Below are 19,545 nucleotides of genomic sequence, written 5' to 3' on the forward strand. Positions count from 1 at the left end.
TCCAAATCTCCACCTCTCCCATCATTCATAGTCATTTTCCTTTTTCAATAGAAAATGAATAAAACACATTTATGGAATAAATGTTGGTTCCTAAGCCAGCATGGTAATGCTGGCTTTAGCTTTGCTAGCTCTTCCTCTGCCTCCAGTTGCTCCCCACCATGGTGATGCCTAACGGCAGCAACCTCCTCCCCCCCCCGCACAAGTTTCTTCTGCATTTCTACTATCAGCTCTATCTCATGGACCCAAAAATTACTTCTCACAGGGGCATCAATAGGCATTACATGCTTTAAGGGATCTTCCAAAGTACACAGGTAGCTGTGTGCATCCCTGGAATACAAACATATTCCCCAAATAAGTCCTAAGAAAGGACTGAAGATGTTACTCAATAGCCAACTTCTCATCGCAGTCATTAACACTGACTGCCAGCAGCAGCAGCAGGACTTGGTGCAGTAGCTGTAGCTTCAGCCTCGGGTCTGTCATCCAGCCTGGAGCTGAGCAACTAGTAACAGCTGCTCTGAGTGGTTCCTGTGAGATTTGCTGGAGGAATTGGGGTTTCCAGCCTGTGGTACCACCCAGGGCTGTGTGAGGATTTCCCTGCACATCAGTCATACAAAAACCAGCAGCCACCATCTACTTTACAGCCCCGAGACTTGGCTGGCACTGCAGCCTCAGATGATCTCCAAAGCCCAAAACAAGTCAAAGCAAGTCCAAATCTGAAACAACAAGATCCCAGTTTTGTCCATCTTCCTTATAACCAAAACATAGCCCCTGGGCTAAAGTAGCCCAACACACACTTTTCTTACTGAGTAGGCAGAATGGGAGCCTGGCTAAGAAAGCTGCAGTTTTGGGAGGGGAACTCTTCCCATTTTGCAGTTCAGAGATAGACGAGGCTATGGGACTTGTCCTGCGTGTCATGTGCATGGCATCAACAGGGCCATGGATGATACACAAGCAGCAGCTAGAGGCACCATCTCTGCCCAAAAGCTCTGATGTTGAAGGCTAAGCTTTGCATCTGTTTTTGGCCTCGGAGCATTTTCTATAAAAAAATTGTATCTCAGAGAAACACCGGTGGGACACCTCTCCCTTGTCTTGTATGTCTCCTTTGGAGTTGTTGCACCTACCATGACTAAAGTGGTAATTTTCGAAATGCTGTCCTCTATCCATCTGCAATAGCTCCAGTGGGAACTCACCAAAAAAAAGAGGTGTACGTTGGACAGACCGTATTTCATCCTGGGAGTCTGAGCACCAAGAGGGCCAAGGAGAGAAGAGCTGTAGTGGAGCAGAGCCACTGGGGTACCTTTACTGACAGCCCTAGCACTGGTTGTGATGCCCACCTTGCTGAGCACATCAAGCAGCTGCTGCCACCCAGAGCCCGCTGTGAGCCACCTCCTGTCCCATGAAACAACCTTCTTGTCCTCACGATTTTGACAAAGGGATGCAAAGTGGCAGGGGACATTTGCTATGTTCATCTGCAAGCCAATACCCAGCCTGTAATTGTAGCCCACAAGTCCATTTATAGCAGCCCTGAAAACTGTGAGCGTGCTGGAGGGCAGCACACTGAATTTCTCTCCATTCCCCTCTCACTAAAAGCTTTCAGCTGTGCAGGCCGTACTGACTGCAAAGCCTCAGGGGCCAGCTTTGCTGCACAGAGAGAAGGCAAAGCAGCAGATGCTTAAAGAAACCCTTAGGAGATGAGTATAGACAGAGGCAAATCTGCTTTCTCAGGTTGCCAAGTCATTTGTCAACAAGGGCTCTGCACAGGCAGGCTAAAATATATAGCAGGACACCACAGCAGGCATTCCATTGCCCCTTCTTAAGAAGTAACCCTGCAAATGCCAGCAAACAGCGCCTTCAGCTACGAACCTTGATTGAATGCAACCAGTTCAAAAGTAAAACTGCTGGTTTCTTGCCTGGTGGTTGTTTGCCCTGGAAATCCACCTCAGAGTTTTCTCTATCCTCTTTTGGCTCTGCAGAGCTGCTGGGAATAAGCTGGAGCACAACCCTTCCCCTTACCGTGGGTGCCAGCAAACCTGGCTTTTAGTGCAGCCAGGGAGTGGAGGGGCTGAATAAGAAGGTATTATTTACACAGGCTTTTTAGAGTCATCTGGCATTTTTAACTCTGCCATGCAAGGTATGTCAGGTCCTGGTGCAGGGAGGAAAACTTCGTGCCAGCATGGGCTCAGCTCCCCAGTTCACTGGGTGCAGAGCATGAGCCATGCTGGAAAATCCAACCCACAGCATGTAGTAACGAAACCCCAAAAAATCAGGTTGTTCAACAAAATAGACATGAAATCTCAGCTGATCACACATCCATCAAGCCTGCCAGAAGTGCAAGACAGACACAATCTCTTTTTTGACTTGCCTGCAGACATTAGACTTCAAAGACAACCCTCCTCTGGAGCGGATAGACTAGATCAAACTTCTTCCAAAAAAATCTACACAGGACCATCTGGCCTCCCCTGATGCATTAAAGGTCTAAAGCAGAGCGGCCCTTTAACTCAGGTCCTGATCTGTCACTAACAATTTTGTCACATCCTAAGCTGCCAACTGCTTTCCACAGTTTAACTCCACACGACCACAGCCATTGACAAGTATTTGACTTCCAGCACAAAACCCTCCTGCCACCTACTGCACCGGTGTTTTCCTTCCTAGTTAAAACTAGCAGTGATGCTCACCAGACAGGTCGAGGCTCAGAGTTACTTTTTCTTTGCAAGCATAACAAGTCCACAGCTTGCTGCGAGCTGAGTTATAGCTCAGCCAGGACAAACAGATCAAGTTCCAGCTGATTTCTGGAGGCTTTCGGCTTGCCCCTGGCAGCCCAGTTGGATATCTACCTTGTGAGACTCCTGAAAATTGCCTTTTGGACCAACAATTTTCTGACTCCGTTCCTGATGCAGCACGGGCACTGCCCTGTTCCAGAGGTGGCTGCTACCAGGGCAGCATCGTGGTGATGCTCAAGACTCAACCATGGGTCAGTACAACACCAAAATTTTTCTGCCATGACTGTGATCTCACAGAGATATTTTAGGGCAGGGAGAGAGGAGGGATGTATCCTGCTAACACCCTGGGAGCAGCATCCCCACAAACAGCACCTGGCAGGAGCATTGCAGCCAGCCAAGGCACACCACAAGCTATCCCAGCCCCACTTCTTTCCTGCAGACTGGATTTTTTCTCCTCGAAGGGCAGAAAAATGCTTTCTTGCCTGGGGAACACAAATTTAATCCGAGTTTGCACACAAGGAAAGCCAAGAGCAGTAGATCGGCTGTCCAGAGTGGCCCTTCACTCCGGAGCAGTCCCTCCTGGGGAGGGCAGCGATTCCCTGGGGAGCATTCCCGGTACGGCCGCCCATGCAGCGGCTGTTTTGCCAGGGCAATGGGCCACCGCGGGAGCATCCCATGCAGAGCCGTGCGCGCGTGAAGCTAAAGCAGGCTCCTCCCGAGGACAGGCAGCTATAATTGCAAAGCCCACATCTGTTAACGTTGCATAATCTTAACATCATCCGAGGTTCGCAGAGGGGAAAAAAAAAAACTAATCTCAACTTGGAAAACTCCTTGCGGGCTGTAGGAAAAGGTTAGGAAGAAAGGCAGGCTACGAGGGAGAAGGAGTGGGGAGCAGAGCCGGGGCTCTGGCCCCGCAGCGGGTGGCAGGGGTGGCTGCGGTCCCTGCCGGGGCCGGGCTCTGTGCTCTGTTTTGAACGGCTGCTGCGGATGTCGGGATCATGGGTGGAGGCCGGTTAGGAGCCAAGTGAGTTTGTGCGAACAAAAGCTAAAGCCCTAAATCTGGACCGTCCAGGGCTCTTTGGGATTTTCAATTTCCTTCCTTGTTCTTGCTCTGAAAGAAGCAGTTCGAGTTGGGGGGAGAACGGGGGGGGTGTGGGGGGTGTGAAATGGAGCTTAAAAAAAAAAATTCATACTTGAGATGGGTCAGTTGAGCGTAAACACACTGATAATATTGCTCAGGGAAGGTCCCTCGTGTGCACTAAGCACGGGAAAAATGCAAGAGGTTTTTAACCACATGTGGTCAGCCCTATTTTGGTGGGGTTTTTTTATATCAAGAAAAGGAATTATTCCAGCTGGATTAAGAAAGATGGCAAGACAGGGTGTATGGAGAAGAAGAAGCCTTTGCAGAGCCACTCACCCTGTTGTGGGGATTGGTTTGGATGCAGTAACCTATAGACACCTCCTCTGGCAGTGCCCTGGTCTGGTCCTTCTGCTCCTTGCCCTCTCTCCACTGGGTTCCAAGCAAAGCGGGACAGCAATTCACAGAACTTTAAATCATTTTAACCATAATAGGAAGGATTTATGCAGGCATCAAAGGTTGCTCGAGCATTAATGTGTCAGCTCAAGAAAAGTGATGGGGTCTTAATGCCAGCAGCAGCCCCTGGGAGCTCTGAGTGCCAAGGTCCAGGTGGTTCATGCCTATCTGGCTACTACCAGCGATGGGTGCCCATGGGGGTGGGGACACTGGCATCATCCTCAGCCCCTCCCAGTACCAGGCCATGGCACTTTGCTTGCAGTGCTGCTTTATGAGACAAAACTACTCTGCACTTCCACACCACCTCCCATACAGGACATTGGAGAATGTCAAAGGCCATTTTTGCCTCCTACAGTTTTTATCATTATCCCAGAGCCTAATGTTTGGAGATGCCACAGGAAAAAAAAAGGATCCAATTACAGCTCTTACAAGCAGTACCCAGAAGCAGGGGAACAGGTTTTCCAAAATAAAGAGTACACAGATATCTGTATATCCAAAAGCACAGGATGCATGCATATGGAGTGACCACAACTGGGGATAAAACCTGCACAGTGCAGGGACAGGATATGGTTCTGCTTATCAAGCGGTTTACAGGCTCTTAGTTTTGGTGTCCTAAACACTTCCCTGGGGACAGGCAGGCTCCCAGATGACCAGCTCAAGCTCATGAAATCCTAAGCTTCTTACTCATCTTTCTTGGACAATTTGGTTCAATCCACAGATCCCTGGGACCACATGGATCCATGGTACCACCTGTGCTGCCTGAAAACCACCAGGCCAGGGCTCAGAGCAACTCCTTAAACCTCTTTTCATTAACTTTTGTGTTTAAATGGCTTTTTAGCAACTGAATTAAAAAAAGAAAAAAAAAGTCCTGTTTTATTACTGAGTCTTTGAAAAATATATTCGAATACAAGCCCACTTCCAACAGGGATAAGCTGCCTCATGACTACCCATACTTCTAAAAACTACATAAACATGCCAAGGCTCCAGTAAAATCCCAGTCCATCCATCCATCTGTCCATTCAGTGAAGAGGGGACTGAGCCTCCAGCACCTTGGGACCCATGTCCTTTCTGTCTTTCTTGAGCAGAAAGCCTGACATAGCTGTATTTTCTTGCTTGACAGCTCATTTATATTCTACCTCAGAAGTGTCCCTCCAGGGTTGCCTCCTGGTGTTAATGTGGGAAAAGCCCCTGCAGTCCTGGGGGTGGTGAAGGCAGCACCAGCTGACGGGTCCCAGGAGCACTTACCAAAGGGATTTCTTTCTTACTGCTTTTAGTAAACATCAGTAAAACTAAGCCAAAATAAATCTCCCAAACTGCACAGCTCTCAGAGCACTCACACCTCCTCTCCATCCCCTTTTCCGCTGCCCTACTATGCTGAAATGTCTCCAACTACCCTGCCTGCACCATGGATCCCAAATGCTAAATCCCAGCACCGCCAAATTCACTTCTAAAACCCTCTAGGTTTTTCTGTAATGTCCTGCAGAAATGTTACACAAAATATCACCCACGCATTGCTTCTCCTTCTGCTTTCCAGGGTTTTTAAAGTCCCCTGGAAGCTTTTCTCATCGGGAAGGCAGTTGTGCCCTCACCAGCACTCACGAAGCCAGAGCAAAAGCCACATAGGAACCCAGCCCCGTGTCGTTTTTACTTCTGCTCCCATCCGAGGGTAGTGCTGCTGGAGACTGTCAGACGGCTCGGGAGGAAGTCTCCTGGCAGGGTTCCACCAAAGTGGAGTTGCTAGGTCACTGGAACAATAAAAAGGCAAGAAAAAACATCCTGGCTGCAAAAAAGAGAGGGGAAAAAAAAAAAAAGAAAAATCCATGGTGGTGTGTACAGTGCTGGTTAAGTGGAAAGAAGCAGGCTGGAGAGGCTGGAGGGAGCAGGACCATGCCACTGTCCACTTTTGCAAGCACGAGATTTCATTTCTAATACGGATCTTTCTCCAGAGCTCTCACACAAGTAATTCCAGAAACCTGGAATCTGTCTGCAAGGTTTGCAATTGGTGAAAATCTCACATGGGACAATATTTCCAGGGGAGGTAATTTGCTGCTGCTATGGAGAGATTAATTGCCCTTTGCATGTTAGCCAGGCATCACAATCCATTGGATGACTTTCTCATGCACCCCGGCAGCTGCCCATAGTCATTTTAAATGCATGCATATATCAATATAAGAAACCTGCCTCCAAGCCTGGCTGTGTTTCAGTGATAAGGGGGTGAGCAGCTTCACGAGGGGCAGAGTAACGCACAGACCTGGGGTACTAGAACCTCTGTAAGGAAAGGTGCTAGAGACTTAGAAGCTGCAGGATAAAATTTAGCTTTCTGAAAAGTCTAATTTCAGGGCCAGAAGGGAGCATTAGCTCATTCTGTCTGACCTCATGATAACTAAAGTCATTCCATGTAGCTTATTTACTCCTAGTATAAGCTCAGTGACTTGTATTTGATTTAAACAGATCTTTCAGGGGAAAAAAACCCCAAACTATTGGTATTTGTGATTATTTGGGATTTTACTTAAAGCCATAAGAACAATGGGCTGAAGCACAGATTTTTCTGCACAAAAGCTCAATGCCTATCAAAAAAGTGATGCCTGGCAGTGTGAAGCATACATGCAGCAGGAGCCATCTGCCCCAGGGGCCAAGAGCTCAACCTTTTGCAGACGAAGGAGAAAACAAGATTGCATTTTCATGTCAGACTCTGGAAAGAAAATGACAGGTCACTGCTCCGAAGTGGTCTGAGCCCAGGAGCTGCTTCCCACAGCCAGGAGGGGACAACAAATACTGGGAAGATGGAGGAAGAAGTAGGAAAAGGGGTACTGCCATGAAGAGAGGCAACGCTGGGAGCAGTCAGGGACTACCACAGGTCCCTGGGGGCTGAGCCATGCTGCTCACTGATGCAGGTGGGCTTTGGTCCAGGTGTCTTGACCAGAGCCTTGCTCCAGCAATGCACTTAAGAATTGCTCCCTAGGGAACTATTCTCTGTGCTTAACATTAAGCACGTGCCAAAGAGGTTTGCTGACTGTCAGTCGCACCAGGGATGATGACCAACCTCAGAACTGAGCAACTTCTCAAGGACATGGTGGGGATGAGAGGGATGAAGAGCTCTCCTGGATGCAGGAGAATCACAAGTGGTAGATGAGGTTTGGTGACACACAGATAAAAGGTTTGCTGGATTCTTCCCCCCGTGTAAACTAGCAAAATGTAATCCCATCCCAGGGGAAAATGGCAGTACCCCAAGCCTTACACCCAGCTCTCACCTCCCAGCTGAAGGTGGGATGCAGGGCATGATATCATGACAGTAAGAACCCCGGATGCTCCCATAGCTCCCACTCTTCCAGCAAGGGACAGTGAGACTTGTGAAGGGATGAAGAAAAAGAGCAAATAGGCAAAAAAATAAAGCAGCTTAAAGATAAATTAATCCCCAGAAGAGATAAGGGCCCCCACCTCCCTTCCCCCATCTGCTGCAAAAGGATGATGATCTAAATTGCATTTCCTAGATGACACCACACCGATCTGACGCCGGAAGCGGAGGTGGCAGTGCTCAGGATGCCGCCGGACCTCCTTCTTCCAGGGGATGAGCCAGGTCCTTCCCCACTGGCACTCACCAACCTGTCATCACTGACATGCAGAGGAACAGCATGCCTGGAGGCAGCTGGAGCAGACTCCTGCTACCCTGCACCACTCTCCCAGTGCCCCTGCAGTCACACGTTTCCTTTCTGAGAACCAGGGGGGAAGGGATTTACCATTTCCAGTGCCTTTCTGCACGTGTTTCGGGGAGGCTGAAAAACAGACGCCTTCTTTCAGGTGTGGCCAGCAGTGAAGTGGGTGACAGAGAAGGGCAGAACTGGTCTGTCACCCTCCAAGCTGTCACTGAGGACTCACGGGGAGTCAGGGTCAGGTCACATCCTACCTTGATGCATACGGGCACAGTGTGCTGAGCAAGGTAGCACAGAGGAGCAAGAGGCCAGAAATCCGTGCCCAAAACCCATCTGCCCACACACCGACCCAGATTACTCAGCGTAGAGCCACCTCACACCAACTGTCCTGGCACGTTCGTGCCATCAGGTGACCATCAACTTTAGTCTTAACCCAGCATGTGACACAGTTTACCCAGCACCGTATGATCTCCAGTTGTACCAGCAATTTGCAGGACAGGATCATGAGGATCTCTGTCTGCATGGTGTGGACTGTTCTCAGAGACCACAAAATTGCTGTTACTCCCATTTCCAAGGTCAGAAGCCTCCTGGTGCCCATTTGGCTTTCTTCATGCATCATATTTGCTCCGTGTCCCTAAGAAAAGACCATCTTTATGATTATTCTGATTATTCTTACTCTGATTATGTTTCCCTCCTAAGAAACATCCTTTCAAAAGGCTTTTATCTGCAGGGTTGGCTGCCAGTCTAATACTGCAGCCCCATTCTGCATTTGCTGAAAGAGCTGATAATGTCCTAAAAAGAATTAACATTTAGATGTTAGCCCTGTAACCAAATCTGAATCAAACAATGATGACTGTTCAAATGCCTAAAGCTACTCAGGGGTATTTTCATTTAAGCTCTACCAAGCTTGTACCAGGGGTAGGGAGCTTTCTAAAGATGCCTTTGTGAGCACCAGCTACTAAAACCCTTCTCCTTGTCCCTTCAGACACAGATACAATTATGCCCAGCTCCGGCACAAAGATAAAGGCTGAATTACAAGAGCAGTATTATGCTCCACAATCAGGGTCCTTGATTCCAATTGACAAGGAAAGCAAATCATGTGCAGTCGTTTTGCGGATGCTTTCACTCCTGGAAATCATTCCCATCACAGGGATAGAAATTAGTTCAATAGACAGGGTTATCTTTTGCGTTTCCCCTCCAGATTGTTAAATTACCTTGTCAGTTTGTGAGATCTTACAAGTTATGCAGGGTCAAACCTAGCCAGCATTTGTCTGGGATATTTCTTTGCAGAAGGTTTAACTACCAGCTGCTACAGTTTCCCTGATAAGAAAGTGTTTTCTTACCTATAATGGCACAACTGTAATGGGACAGTTATTCAGAGATGCTGTGAAACCCTTCTTATTTTTAAAAAGGTGTTAGATAAATATCTTCTGGGGTGATCCTGCAAGGGGAGACATCTCAAGATCCCTCGGGAGATGTCTTGAGATGACTAGATCGCTTTCAGACCTGCCTTTTGCTTTTATAGAGCACTCAGAACCAAGGCCAAATGAAAAACCCATCAAATATCCAAACCCCAACTTCCACCCCTCAACTTACACATACTCCAAAAACTGTTCTCCTCCCCCTAAAATAGATCCTGATGCCCTGGGTGGGTGGGTAGCAGTACCCTCCTGCTAGGCTATCACAGAAGGTATCTTTCAGATAATATATTAAAGCCAAATCTTCAACTTAGTGTGATTCATCCCTGCTTCAGCAAAGTTCACCAGAGCGTGACGTTTCACATCGGTCCTCAGGGCTTAAGAGATTTTCCACAAGAGGAAGGGTGTTAACGCCAGCATCCTAACAAGCAGTGACGTGAATAATTGTGCTCTATAGATCTAAATTCCTCTTGTCACTCCAGATGCAGAAGTGCCTTTTAGCATGCTCTTCAAGAAAAAAAGAGGCCTCCTTTGCTACCAGCAACCAAAGAACCCTGCCCATCAGTCCAAAATGCCTGCACAGGGTTTCTCTCATGGTCTGGAGATCCTTGCAGGAAATCTAAGAGTGTTTCTGGTAGCAGAAATGACAATGATGTCTGCCTGGTTATAGAGGAAAGAGGTCAGACTGATCCTGTAACAGCCTTTAAAACCTCTGCCATCACAGCTTGCTGAAAAATGCTGAGAAAAACGCCCTAAATGTGTGTGTGCAACATGGTGTCCTCTGGGAAACCCAGCCTGGGCTGCACCCCTGGGACAACAGCTAACCCTGCTGAGTTAACCCTTTGTGCACAGTTTGCATGCCTTTCTATCAGACCACTTAAAATTCCTCCTCACTCTGTTCCTCCTGATTTCATCTCAGAGCTAAATTAGCTCAGAGTTAAAAAGAAAAGGGTGTTTCCTCCCAAACTTCAGCTGCGAGGTCCTCATTGCCATCAGACCACTGTGTAAAAGGTCCCTCAAACATCTTTGTGTTTGCCTTGGCAAAAGAACTGCAAAGGTCATGGCATTTCCAGAGGACTTTTTCCAAACACCAAACTGGCAGTCCAAGATGGGGTGCTCACACAGGAGGGTAAAGGAAAGGACCTGCAGCATTTACTCCCCTTGTGAGTGACATGGTCACCCTCAAACAGCTTAAACTGGCCAGACCACAGTCAGGATGCTGTGAAAGCAATTCTAAAGGTTGTCCTAGCTTCATGTCCTTGTAAAGAGCGAAAAGGCAGATGGAGCTTGCTTCTCCCAGCAGAGAGTCAATCTACCAAAGTCAAGGTGCTTGCACAGGGACTGCTGGACAGAAAGCAACTGGGTTTGCACCCAGTGTTCCTGCTGTGTTACCCTGCCTGTCTCTGCGTGCCCTCTCTTCTCCTAGGGAAGCAAGACAATGGAGAGGGTCACACTCCTCCTGCAGATGCATGGGCAGAGCCCTGCAGGCAGGGGTGTCTGAAACAGTCCTTCTGTCTGGACTCAAAACCCTCTGGAGATCAGCTTTGAGTTAGTGGTATTTTTTAAATACACCCAACCTGGGCTTCTTGTGTGACTCCTGGAACTGCAGCTAATGTTTCCAAGGCATTTTTATCTACCACCTCAACAGCCAGAATGTCTTTTTTACCCCTCTAAGTGATTCTCCTGTAATGACAACTCCAGGAGTTGCGGTTTTAAGGAAATACAGCCAAATCTTAGGAGGCTCTTGACACAGATCCTGACTTTTGGCAGCAATGCTCCCTCGCCCACAGCTGAGATGCTGACTGCAGCTTGGGAGATGCTTAAGTAACCAACTGCAAAACTATTTATCAAATTACTCCAAGTCAAGGGCATAGCAGATGCAAAAGCAGATATAATCCTCCTCAACTGCCCTGCCTGCAGAGAGGACAGGCAATGGGAAACTGCTCCATTCAAAGCCACAGAGGGACAGGGGGCAGCAGCATGGGAGCAGAAGCAGCTTATAGGATATTACACCCCATTTTTGCATTTCAGGCACTCTTTAAATTATACTTTTATACCTCATACATTTCATATTGGTTTCTGAAGAGATGAAGCTCCTGAGACAGTTCTGTTTGTCCTCCTACAATGAAACAAATTAGCCTGGAAGGCAGAAACCTCCAAGATAGCAAGTTCCTACAGGTTTTGTGAAGACTAACACTCTACTAGAGAAGACTCTAGTGAGTGTCCGACTTGGGGAGCTGCTGCACCCAGACCAAGGGCTCAGTCAACGCCCTGGCCATGGGACCCACACACACTTAGCAGCCATAGAGTTGAAAATAAACCATGGTACACACTAACACCCCCCACCCTGTGGCAAGCAGAAGAGAACAAACCACAGGTACTGTTCACAGAGTAAATTTCTCAAATGTCTCTCTCTTCCATGGGTTTGCCCAAACACTGACAACTCTAAAAATGAGCCTCTTTCTCCCCTGGTTTTATACAGCCAGGTTTTTGTTGCCAGTGGTTGGAAACCTTGCATCATTTTACCCTCATCTGTTCACCTTGGCTCTGCCTGCCCCTTCTCCAAGTTCTTCAGGACTATGGGTGGCCATCACCCTATCCAGCACACAGCTGAGATAAAAAACCAAATTAACAGCAAAGGAGGGATGTGACCTAAGATCCCAGAATCTGTATTATAAACCTCACGGTACTCAGATCCTACAGGAGGCCCTCATTTTAAGCAGGAACTGGTTCTTATTCCCTTTTCCCCCTGTTCTCTCCAGAGCACTTCAGTAGACTGGGTCTGACAGCAGCGTTACTATAGCACAGGCAACAGCTATGCTAACAGCCTGGAGAAGCTGAAGTTTACAGAGCTTCCTTTACTCAAGGGAACTGCATTTTTCTAAGATTATATTATTACTTGGGCTGGTCGCTCAGTAATGCAACATCATTTCCCTTTTGGGTGGGAAAGTTCTCTCCTTGTCCTCTGATGCAAATGATTTCAGCCTGAAAGGATGAACGCGGACTCTGCATGAACTGTGCCCCTTGCTGAAGCAGCAGGATGTTATATATATAACACCTGGGCATTAAAAAATATATGGTGATGGGTGCACAAACACAAATCAGCTGTATGTATGCAGAAAAGGGTGAGAGAGAAGGGTTGTCAGATGTGACAAAACCATTTTCTCCTTATAGGCACCCACAGATTTCATTCTTTCACAATGCCTGTGCTTGTAGCCCTCTTGCATCTCCTCTAGATGAATATCCCAGCAAATGAACCTCTCGTATTTACAGAAACAGCAAATTACAATGCAAATATCACAAAACTGCTCAGAGAAATAAAAATTTGAATTTGTAATCAGGTCTGCTGCCACTGAAAATTGGATTCTGCCTTCTGTGCTCAGCCATTCAGGAAACAGAAAAAAACCTATTGTATGACCTACATCTTCAATTGAATGTAAATAACAAGGCCTGTGGTTGGGGTATTCAGGCCTCGTGACAAGCTTGCTCACAAGCTACAGACCATGGATTTTGTATCGAACATTGTCAGGGAAATATTTTGAACAACCAACCTTTAATTTGCTTGGAGCACCTTCTGTCACACTGGCTGGTCAACCGCCCCAAAGTTTCTCTGTACCATTTCAACAGCAGAAAGATACCAGAACGGGTGCCAGGATCTGGCCATGACTCCTTCCAGAAGAGCTCTGTGCGTATCTGAGTGGATCAGCTCAGATTTAAGCAGTGCTGTTTGTCTGCCCAGAGACAACCTGACACCCTCAGACCCTCCTCACCTCCCACACCACAGAAACTCTCTTGAAACTACTTGGGAAAGGAAATCCAGAATCCAGAGTGTTTACACTGGCTATCTATGATCCATCCAGCTCTATTTTCTCTGGAGGTATTTCACAGGTTGCAGCCCTGCCTGGAGAACCCCATGCATGTCAGGGGCAGCTGGGCTGGGCAAGGCTCAGACAGGCAGAAAGGCAGCATTTCTGTGCTGCAAAAAGGCAGCAGGCTGAGCCACAGCTGAGCCCTGCCACTCCATACCTATACTTGTTTTGGAAATGGTACATCAATGGGGAACACACAGCACCAGCCAGTAGGTCTTTCCAGCAGAGACTCCAGAAGAGTCTCTGGGAAACACAGACGTTGGTGGTGTCTTAATCTCTACACCGCAGCACTGAAACTGTCACCATTTTGAGAGATTTTACTGCCTTGATTAGCATGTTAATTGACATAGTTCTTTTTTCTGTTGGGGTTGTTTTATTAGCTTGGATGAATGCTTCACTAAAACCATCACAACTAGGCTGATGCTACCAAGTTTTATGTTTTATGTTTTATGTTTTGGTTGCACAGGCACAGTCCCAGTCTCAGCAGCATCCGTTTGTTTTGCACTACAACAACCAAGACCAACAGCCTTTCTAACCTAAGGCCTTCTGCTAAATGAGCATAATCCTCTGCCACCTCTGAGAGATGAGATGGTGACCGAGCCATCAGCCTCACCAGCTGCGACATGTCCCCTGCACATGAGCAGGATAGGGAGAAAGGAGGATGGAGCACGTAGAACAGCTTGGGAGTTCAATCACAGAGAGTCTCTGACTGCCAGCCCAAAAACTGGTATCTGTAAGAGCAGGTAAAGGAAACAAGTTGTCCCAGAAACCCCATGCTCCCCTAAACTCCTCAGTATCTGCAGCTTTTCATACTGAAAAGAATATTTGCTGAGGAAGGCACCCCTGCACCAGCAAAGCTGGCATCAGCCCCTGCAGACACAGCAGAAACCGCCCATATCCCTCGTCCTCCTGGCCATAAGGAAAACTTAAAGCAAGTTAAATTATCCCTTCAAAGAGATGACAGCTTCTGGAGCAGTACACACTGCAAACACCTGCTGAACAGGCACAGGCTGGTGCTGGTGGTTTGGTACTGGGAAATTAAACTTCATGGAGAGCCCAATACCTCTTTAGCTACAGCAGCTCTCCCCTTACCCACTGTGCCCTGCTCACAGCTTAGCACGCACGTTCACTGCGCAGTGAGGTGTAAATCAATACGCATCACTGTGTGCTCCCTGACAGCCAGGTTACACAATTATCTCTCAGACCATATTCATTTAGCACTTAAATATTGCACAAAGTGGTTCCACAGATTGATGTGAACCCAGCTGGTCAGTGCACAGCCCTTGCTACCTTCTGGGGCTTGGGATGGGAAACGGGCAGAAAAGATGATCTCTAATCTCCCTCCTTTTCTGAAATACCTTTTTTTCTTCTCATTTCTTTTTTGCTTTTAATTATGTACCCCAAAGGAGCAGAGCTAAATCCATACAACCCCAGGGACTTCGTGTTCACAGCACACCAACCAAATACACTTACAGCTCACAGAGGAGCAGTGAAGATGCCCAAGGCAGGAAAACCCTGCAGCCTTTTGATAGTGATGCGGAGGCGTGGGGGGTGATCCCTCCTTGTCCCTGCACCGCAGGGGTAGGAAGCATCATTCCTGCACCACAGTCACCTGAGATTGCATTAAAGCTAGACAGCAGTGTCTTATACTCCTCTGCATCAGTGTGACCACAGGCAGAGCCAGGCTTCTGCCCCCCAGGAGCCACAAAATACATACTGCAAAATGTGAGGAAGGTTTGGAGGCAACATACTTTTTTGCAAACAAGCATCCTCAGCATCTTCGTCCCTCATGCCTAAATTTGCTTCTTCCTCACGCAGAAAGTTTCAGAAGAAAGTTAAAGAATACATAAATAAATACAGATTGTTCATCCCCTCTAGGAGGGCTGGAAAGTTTCTTCCAGCAGCCAGCCTAAATCTCTGCTGCAAGCAAAGATGGTTCATTCTCAGGTGATTTCACACCTTATTTCCGGGGCTGTCACCAGGGGAGCTGCAAAGAAAAGTGACAGTTGGCATGGGAGAGAGGGAGAATGGACAGAAGGACAGACACAGATGGCAGAAAAGCAGATCAGCTTCTCAGGGCAAGCCCATTGCCAGCAGCCACATGCTGTGCTGGACACAGTGGCAGGGCACCCGTGTGGGTCAGAAGTAACAGGAAAAGGGACACTGAAGAAAAAGGGGGTGACCTCAGCCATAGGGACTTTTTCAGGGCTCAGTCCCACCTCTGGTGCCCTTGTGGTGTTGCTGGGATTATTACCATTTCACAGATGGGAAACCTGGAATACAGAAATCTGCAGGAGGACAGAGATTGTAACCAAGCTCTCACCTGCCCAAGGCTAGCAGCAGACAGTGCCCTTTCGTTCGACTGCCACCCATGTGAAGTAGTTGCCAGGAGGGATTTCATGCAGGGCTTTGACAATATTTTAACTTTACTACCACCAAGTTTCTTGCTTCCTACTTCGTCTATTTCTTTTTCCTGTGTTCCTTTCCCTGGGTTCAGACTGTATTTTAAACACAGGCAAAAGCCATCTGTCCTCATCTCTCCGCCCAACAGGGAGGGCGGCAGATGCAGACTGAGGCACAGGCTGGCCAGGAAGGCAGTGAGGCTCTGAGGGCAGCCCTGCTCCCTTGCCTCACGCTTTGTGAGAGACTCAAAAGCCCCATTTCTACACCCACTGCCTCACCATCTGCTCGCTAAGCCCTGCCTGAGAAAGGGCTTTTGCCTCCCAGTCTCAGACTGTCTCAAAGGGAGATGTAATCTTCATTTCCATGTAGCGCTGGGGTGATGGGTTCACAAGAAATGCTCCCCCCACTCCAAGCAAGTGTTTTCAAAGGTGGAAAATGTCTCCGAGGGGCAGGAGCAGTGGTGAGACAAATAAGGATTTCTTAAGCACCTGGAACTCAACCTGAGAGTGATTCAGGAGATTTCCCCAGCCTGCCCCCATAACACCAAACAATTCCCTTGACTGACAGGCATAGAGCTGGAGCTAACAGCAAGTGAATCGCAGCTGTCAGGACCCAGCGTAATTCATGATGCTGTTTGCTGGGGAGAGAGCTACTACTGGGCTATTTATCACTCCTTCATGATGCATCCCCCGTTCCTTCTGGATGGGGTTGACATAATTCACGAGCACCTGTAGCTGCTGAGCACTAGCTGCACAGAGCAAAGCCTCCACCACTGAGCCAGGCAGCCAGACACTGGTAGCCTGACAAATGGATTTTCCAGCATGTGGACAGATAGTTGAGCTTTTCAGACTCTTAACAAAGGAAATGCATTCCTCCGCTGACTCTCAGGAGTCATCAAGGTCACAGGAAAAGATGCCAGATCGAAAGCTGAGATGAAATTAAATATTTTTTTCTGTCCACTGAGGAATTTGTGCAGCTCTCATCGAATAATTGGTGAGCACTTTGCTGGCAAGTTGCAGAATTTATTTTCACAAGATTGGTAGCAGGTAAGATAGCATTATTCTCTCCCAGTTTGGAGGGCAAACCGATAGTTGGAGTAGCACAAAGAAGTGGCTGTGCTGGGAACAGACCCAAATCTCCTTCATTTTGAGGCAATATCCTAGTCACCAAGATGCTCTCACACAAACACTGCTAGTTAAGAGCTTTCTCATCCACTGCAGGGTACGTTCCAGCTGATATCCTCAACTGTACATTTTGTCTTGGGTTTGTGAAGAAAACTAAAATGTTATAAATGTTGATTTGTCACATTTCCTGAAATTGTACAGCCCCATGCAACTAAACTTAATCCCAAGTACCAAAACATGATAATTAAAAGATGAAATTTGACAGTCCAGCCCAGGCATGTGATCAATCCTAAAACCTACTTAAAACCTGTGTAGGACTAATTTGACATATTGTCTGCAGGTGGTATAATATGTCAAATTATGACAATATGTCATACCTGCAGATACCCAGCACTTTCCAAACTCATTGAGAATTAGTCACCCTTAGAGCTATGTGCTCTTTTCAGTGAGCCAGTTTACTCAGTGACACTTGAAATAAACCCAGCTTGTTCTGGGAAAAATATGGTTTGTCCTGTACTGAAACCAAATTCAGCACAATTTGCAAAGCATGAAACTAATCCTTGTTCCTGATAACTACACTGTAGATGTAGCATGCAAAGAAAAATGTGACCTTATACATGACTAATCTGACAGTCTCTAGGAGACATAGAAAGAGAGGGTATTTATAGAGACCTGAGAGCATCTGTCCCCACACCTGGATGTGGGTCAGCACCTGAGATGAGGGCATGTCTGGAGACAAGCAGAAGGCAAGCCAGACCCTGAAGGCCACCTACAAGAGCCACCAATTTCCCACCCGGGCAGCATTTTGGTGGGTCGAGAGTGCTGCCAGTATCCTGGTATACCCAAAAACCTTTCTCAAGTTCCTCTGTGAAGTTTCCACCACTCACCTTCCTAGTCAGTCCGCGCAGCTACAGCGTGTTTACACTTTCCCACTCACAACTCCCATCCCAAACCTTCACCCACTGAAGGAGTTGACTGTAGCACGATGAGCTGGGCAAGATTACAAAGGGAAAGGAATATGGGGGGTGGTGGGGTGGTGCTGGTGTTACATTTCGCAGCTGAATCAGCTCTGGGTGATGCCGGGATGCTCAGCAGTCGCGGTGCGGCAGAGGGTGCACGGAGTCCCACGCCAAGAGAGACCCGCACGGTGTGGGACCCCACGCACTCTCCGCCGCACCGCGACTGCTGCCGGGATGAAATCCCGTCCCTATCCCCATCCCCATCGCGGGGCACTCACCCGGGCTGTCGGCTTGTCCCGCGGCGGGAGGCGAGCAAGGGCGGCCGAGACGGTTTCGGGACGGAGGAGGAGGAGGAGGAGGAGGAAGACGCCGTGGGGAAGCGAGGGGCAGCGACCCGGCTGGTGGGACCGGGACCAGCCCCAAGCCCAGCAGCAGCAGCAGGGTGCAGGCTGCCGGCATGGCGCTGGGGGTGGATGGAAGGGGAGGCGGGGGGGGCAGGGGGGTGGTTGTTCACATACCCGGAGCGGGGCAATGAATAACCACGTAAATAGCGATTTTTAATGAATTCCCGCTGCCCCCCCCCGGGGCGGCGCCTTAGAAGTGCGAGGTGCCCATGGCGGAGGGGGCGAGGGGGGGGCCCGGCCGGCAGCGGCAGCAGCCTGCGGCCAAGTGCCGGCGCCCGAAAGTAAAAGGGCAGGCGGCGGAGGCTCCTCCTCGAGCCTGACATCACCCAGCCGCGGCTCGGCTCGGCTCGGCATGGCCCGGCTCCCCACGGCCCCCCCCACCCCGGCCCGGCCCGGCCCCCAGCGGCCGCCCCCTCCCGCCCCGCGCAGCCGTCGGGCCGCCCGTTCCCTCGCCCGGCTGCCTGCAGCATCAGTAACGAAAATAATAACAATAACAACAATAATAATATTTAAAATTATGCTTCTTTTTACTTTTACTTTGTTTCTCCTGCTGCATCCCCCAGCCGCGCCGGGAGAGCAGGACCCCCCTGCCCACCGCCCCCAGCCCCCGAGGAGGTGCCGCAGCGACACCGGTACCGCGCGTAGGTGCGGGCAGCGCGCAGGTCCCGCACCCGCGCAGCGGCACCGGCGGGACACGGCCGGTCACCCTCCGGCTCGGGCACGGCCACCCCCCCGCTCCCGCGCTAGATAGCCCCAAACTTAATTCCCATCGAAATCAAGTCCTTGCCAAATAACTTCAACCCCGTTCTTGTTTATGAAGCTGACCCGCTCCCTTTTAAATGTCTCGGTAGCATTTGAGGCTGCAAGAAGTTGGTGAATTTCCCAGGCCAGGCTGTACGGAAGGCAAAGGATTTCCCTTCATTGTTCTGAAATTCCCCTTCATAATTTCATGCTCCTGGTTCTGCGAGAGAGCACGCCACGGAGCAGTGGGTTGGGCTTTGCCGAAGCTGCCGGCATCCCGATGCGCCAGGTTTAGGGTACTCACTGAGCTCTCGCTCCCCTGGGAACACAAACTCACCTGGGGCAGCCTCTCCTCTCGAATCGTTCCTGGGCCCTATGCTTTTCCCTCGAGCTAGTTCAGAATCGGGCTTGATTTCCACAAGCCAAGAGGAATCCGACCTTTCAAAGGGGAGCTACAAGTGACAACGCCCGGCATCCAGACAGATGCAGCCTCGGACGAAATTGAGGTCTGGTCCACAGTTCCCCACTTCGCCATTCACGAAAAGCAGAAGCCGATGATGATGAACACGAACTCTCTTGAAAGCCTCTTTCCACCCGAGAGGTGGCACTGATGAGCCCACACCAGCATGTCAATGGCATTGGCTTTACCCCGACACAGGACTTGCTCTCTGGTGCTCAGTTTTTTCCACACCACTTCACAATGAAGCACATTCAGAAATCCTC

The 19,545-nt window shown here is 49.0% G+C and overlaps 1 protein-coding gene across 3 annotated transcripts in view; it reads right to left on the reverse strand.

Moving 5' to 3' along the window:
- Positions 1-18,305, reverse strand: part of HEG1 (heart development protein with EGF like domains 1) — a 55,278-nt gene extending 36,973 nt beyond the window's left edge. For all 3 annotated transcript variants that reach the window (XM_027637070.1, XM_027637069.1, XM_027637068.1), the window contains exon 1: positions 17,956-18,305. In XM_027637070.1, coding sequence (XP_027492871.1) covers positions 17,956-18,136 — 181 coding nt within the window. In that variant the 5' untranslated portion in view covers positions 18,137-18,305. The remainder of the gene's footprint in view (positions 1-17,955) is intronic.
- Between the last annotated feature and the right edge of the window lie 1,240 nt (positions 18,306-19,545).

The sequence above is a fragment of the Corapipo altera genome, unplaced genomic scaffold, assembly GCF_003945725.1.
Source record: "Corapipo altera isolate COAL_440 unplaced genomic scaffold, ASM394572v1 45, whole genome shotgun sequence".
Taxonomy (NCBI): domain Eukaryota; kingdom Metazoa; phylum Chordata; class Aves; order Passeriformes; family Pipridae; genus Corapipo; species Corapipo altera.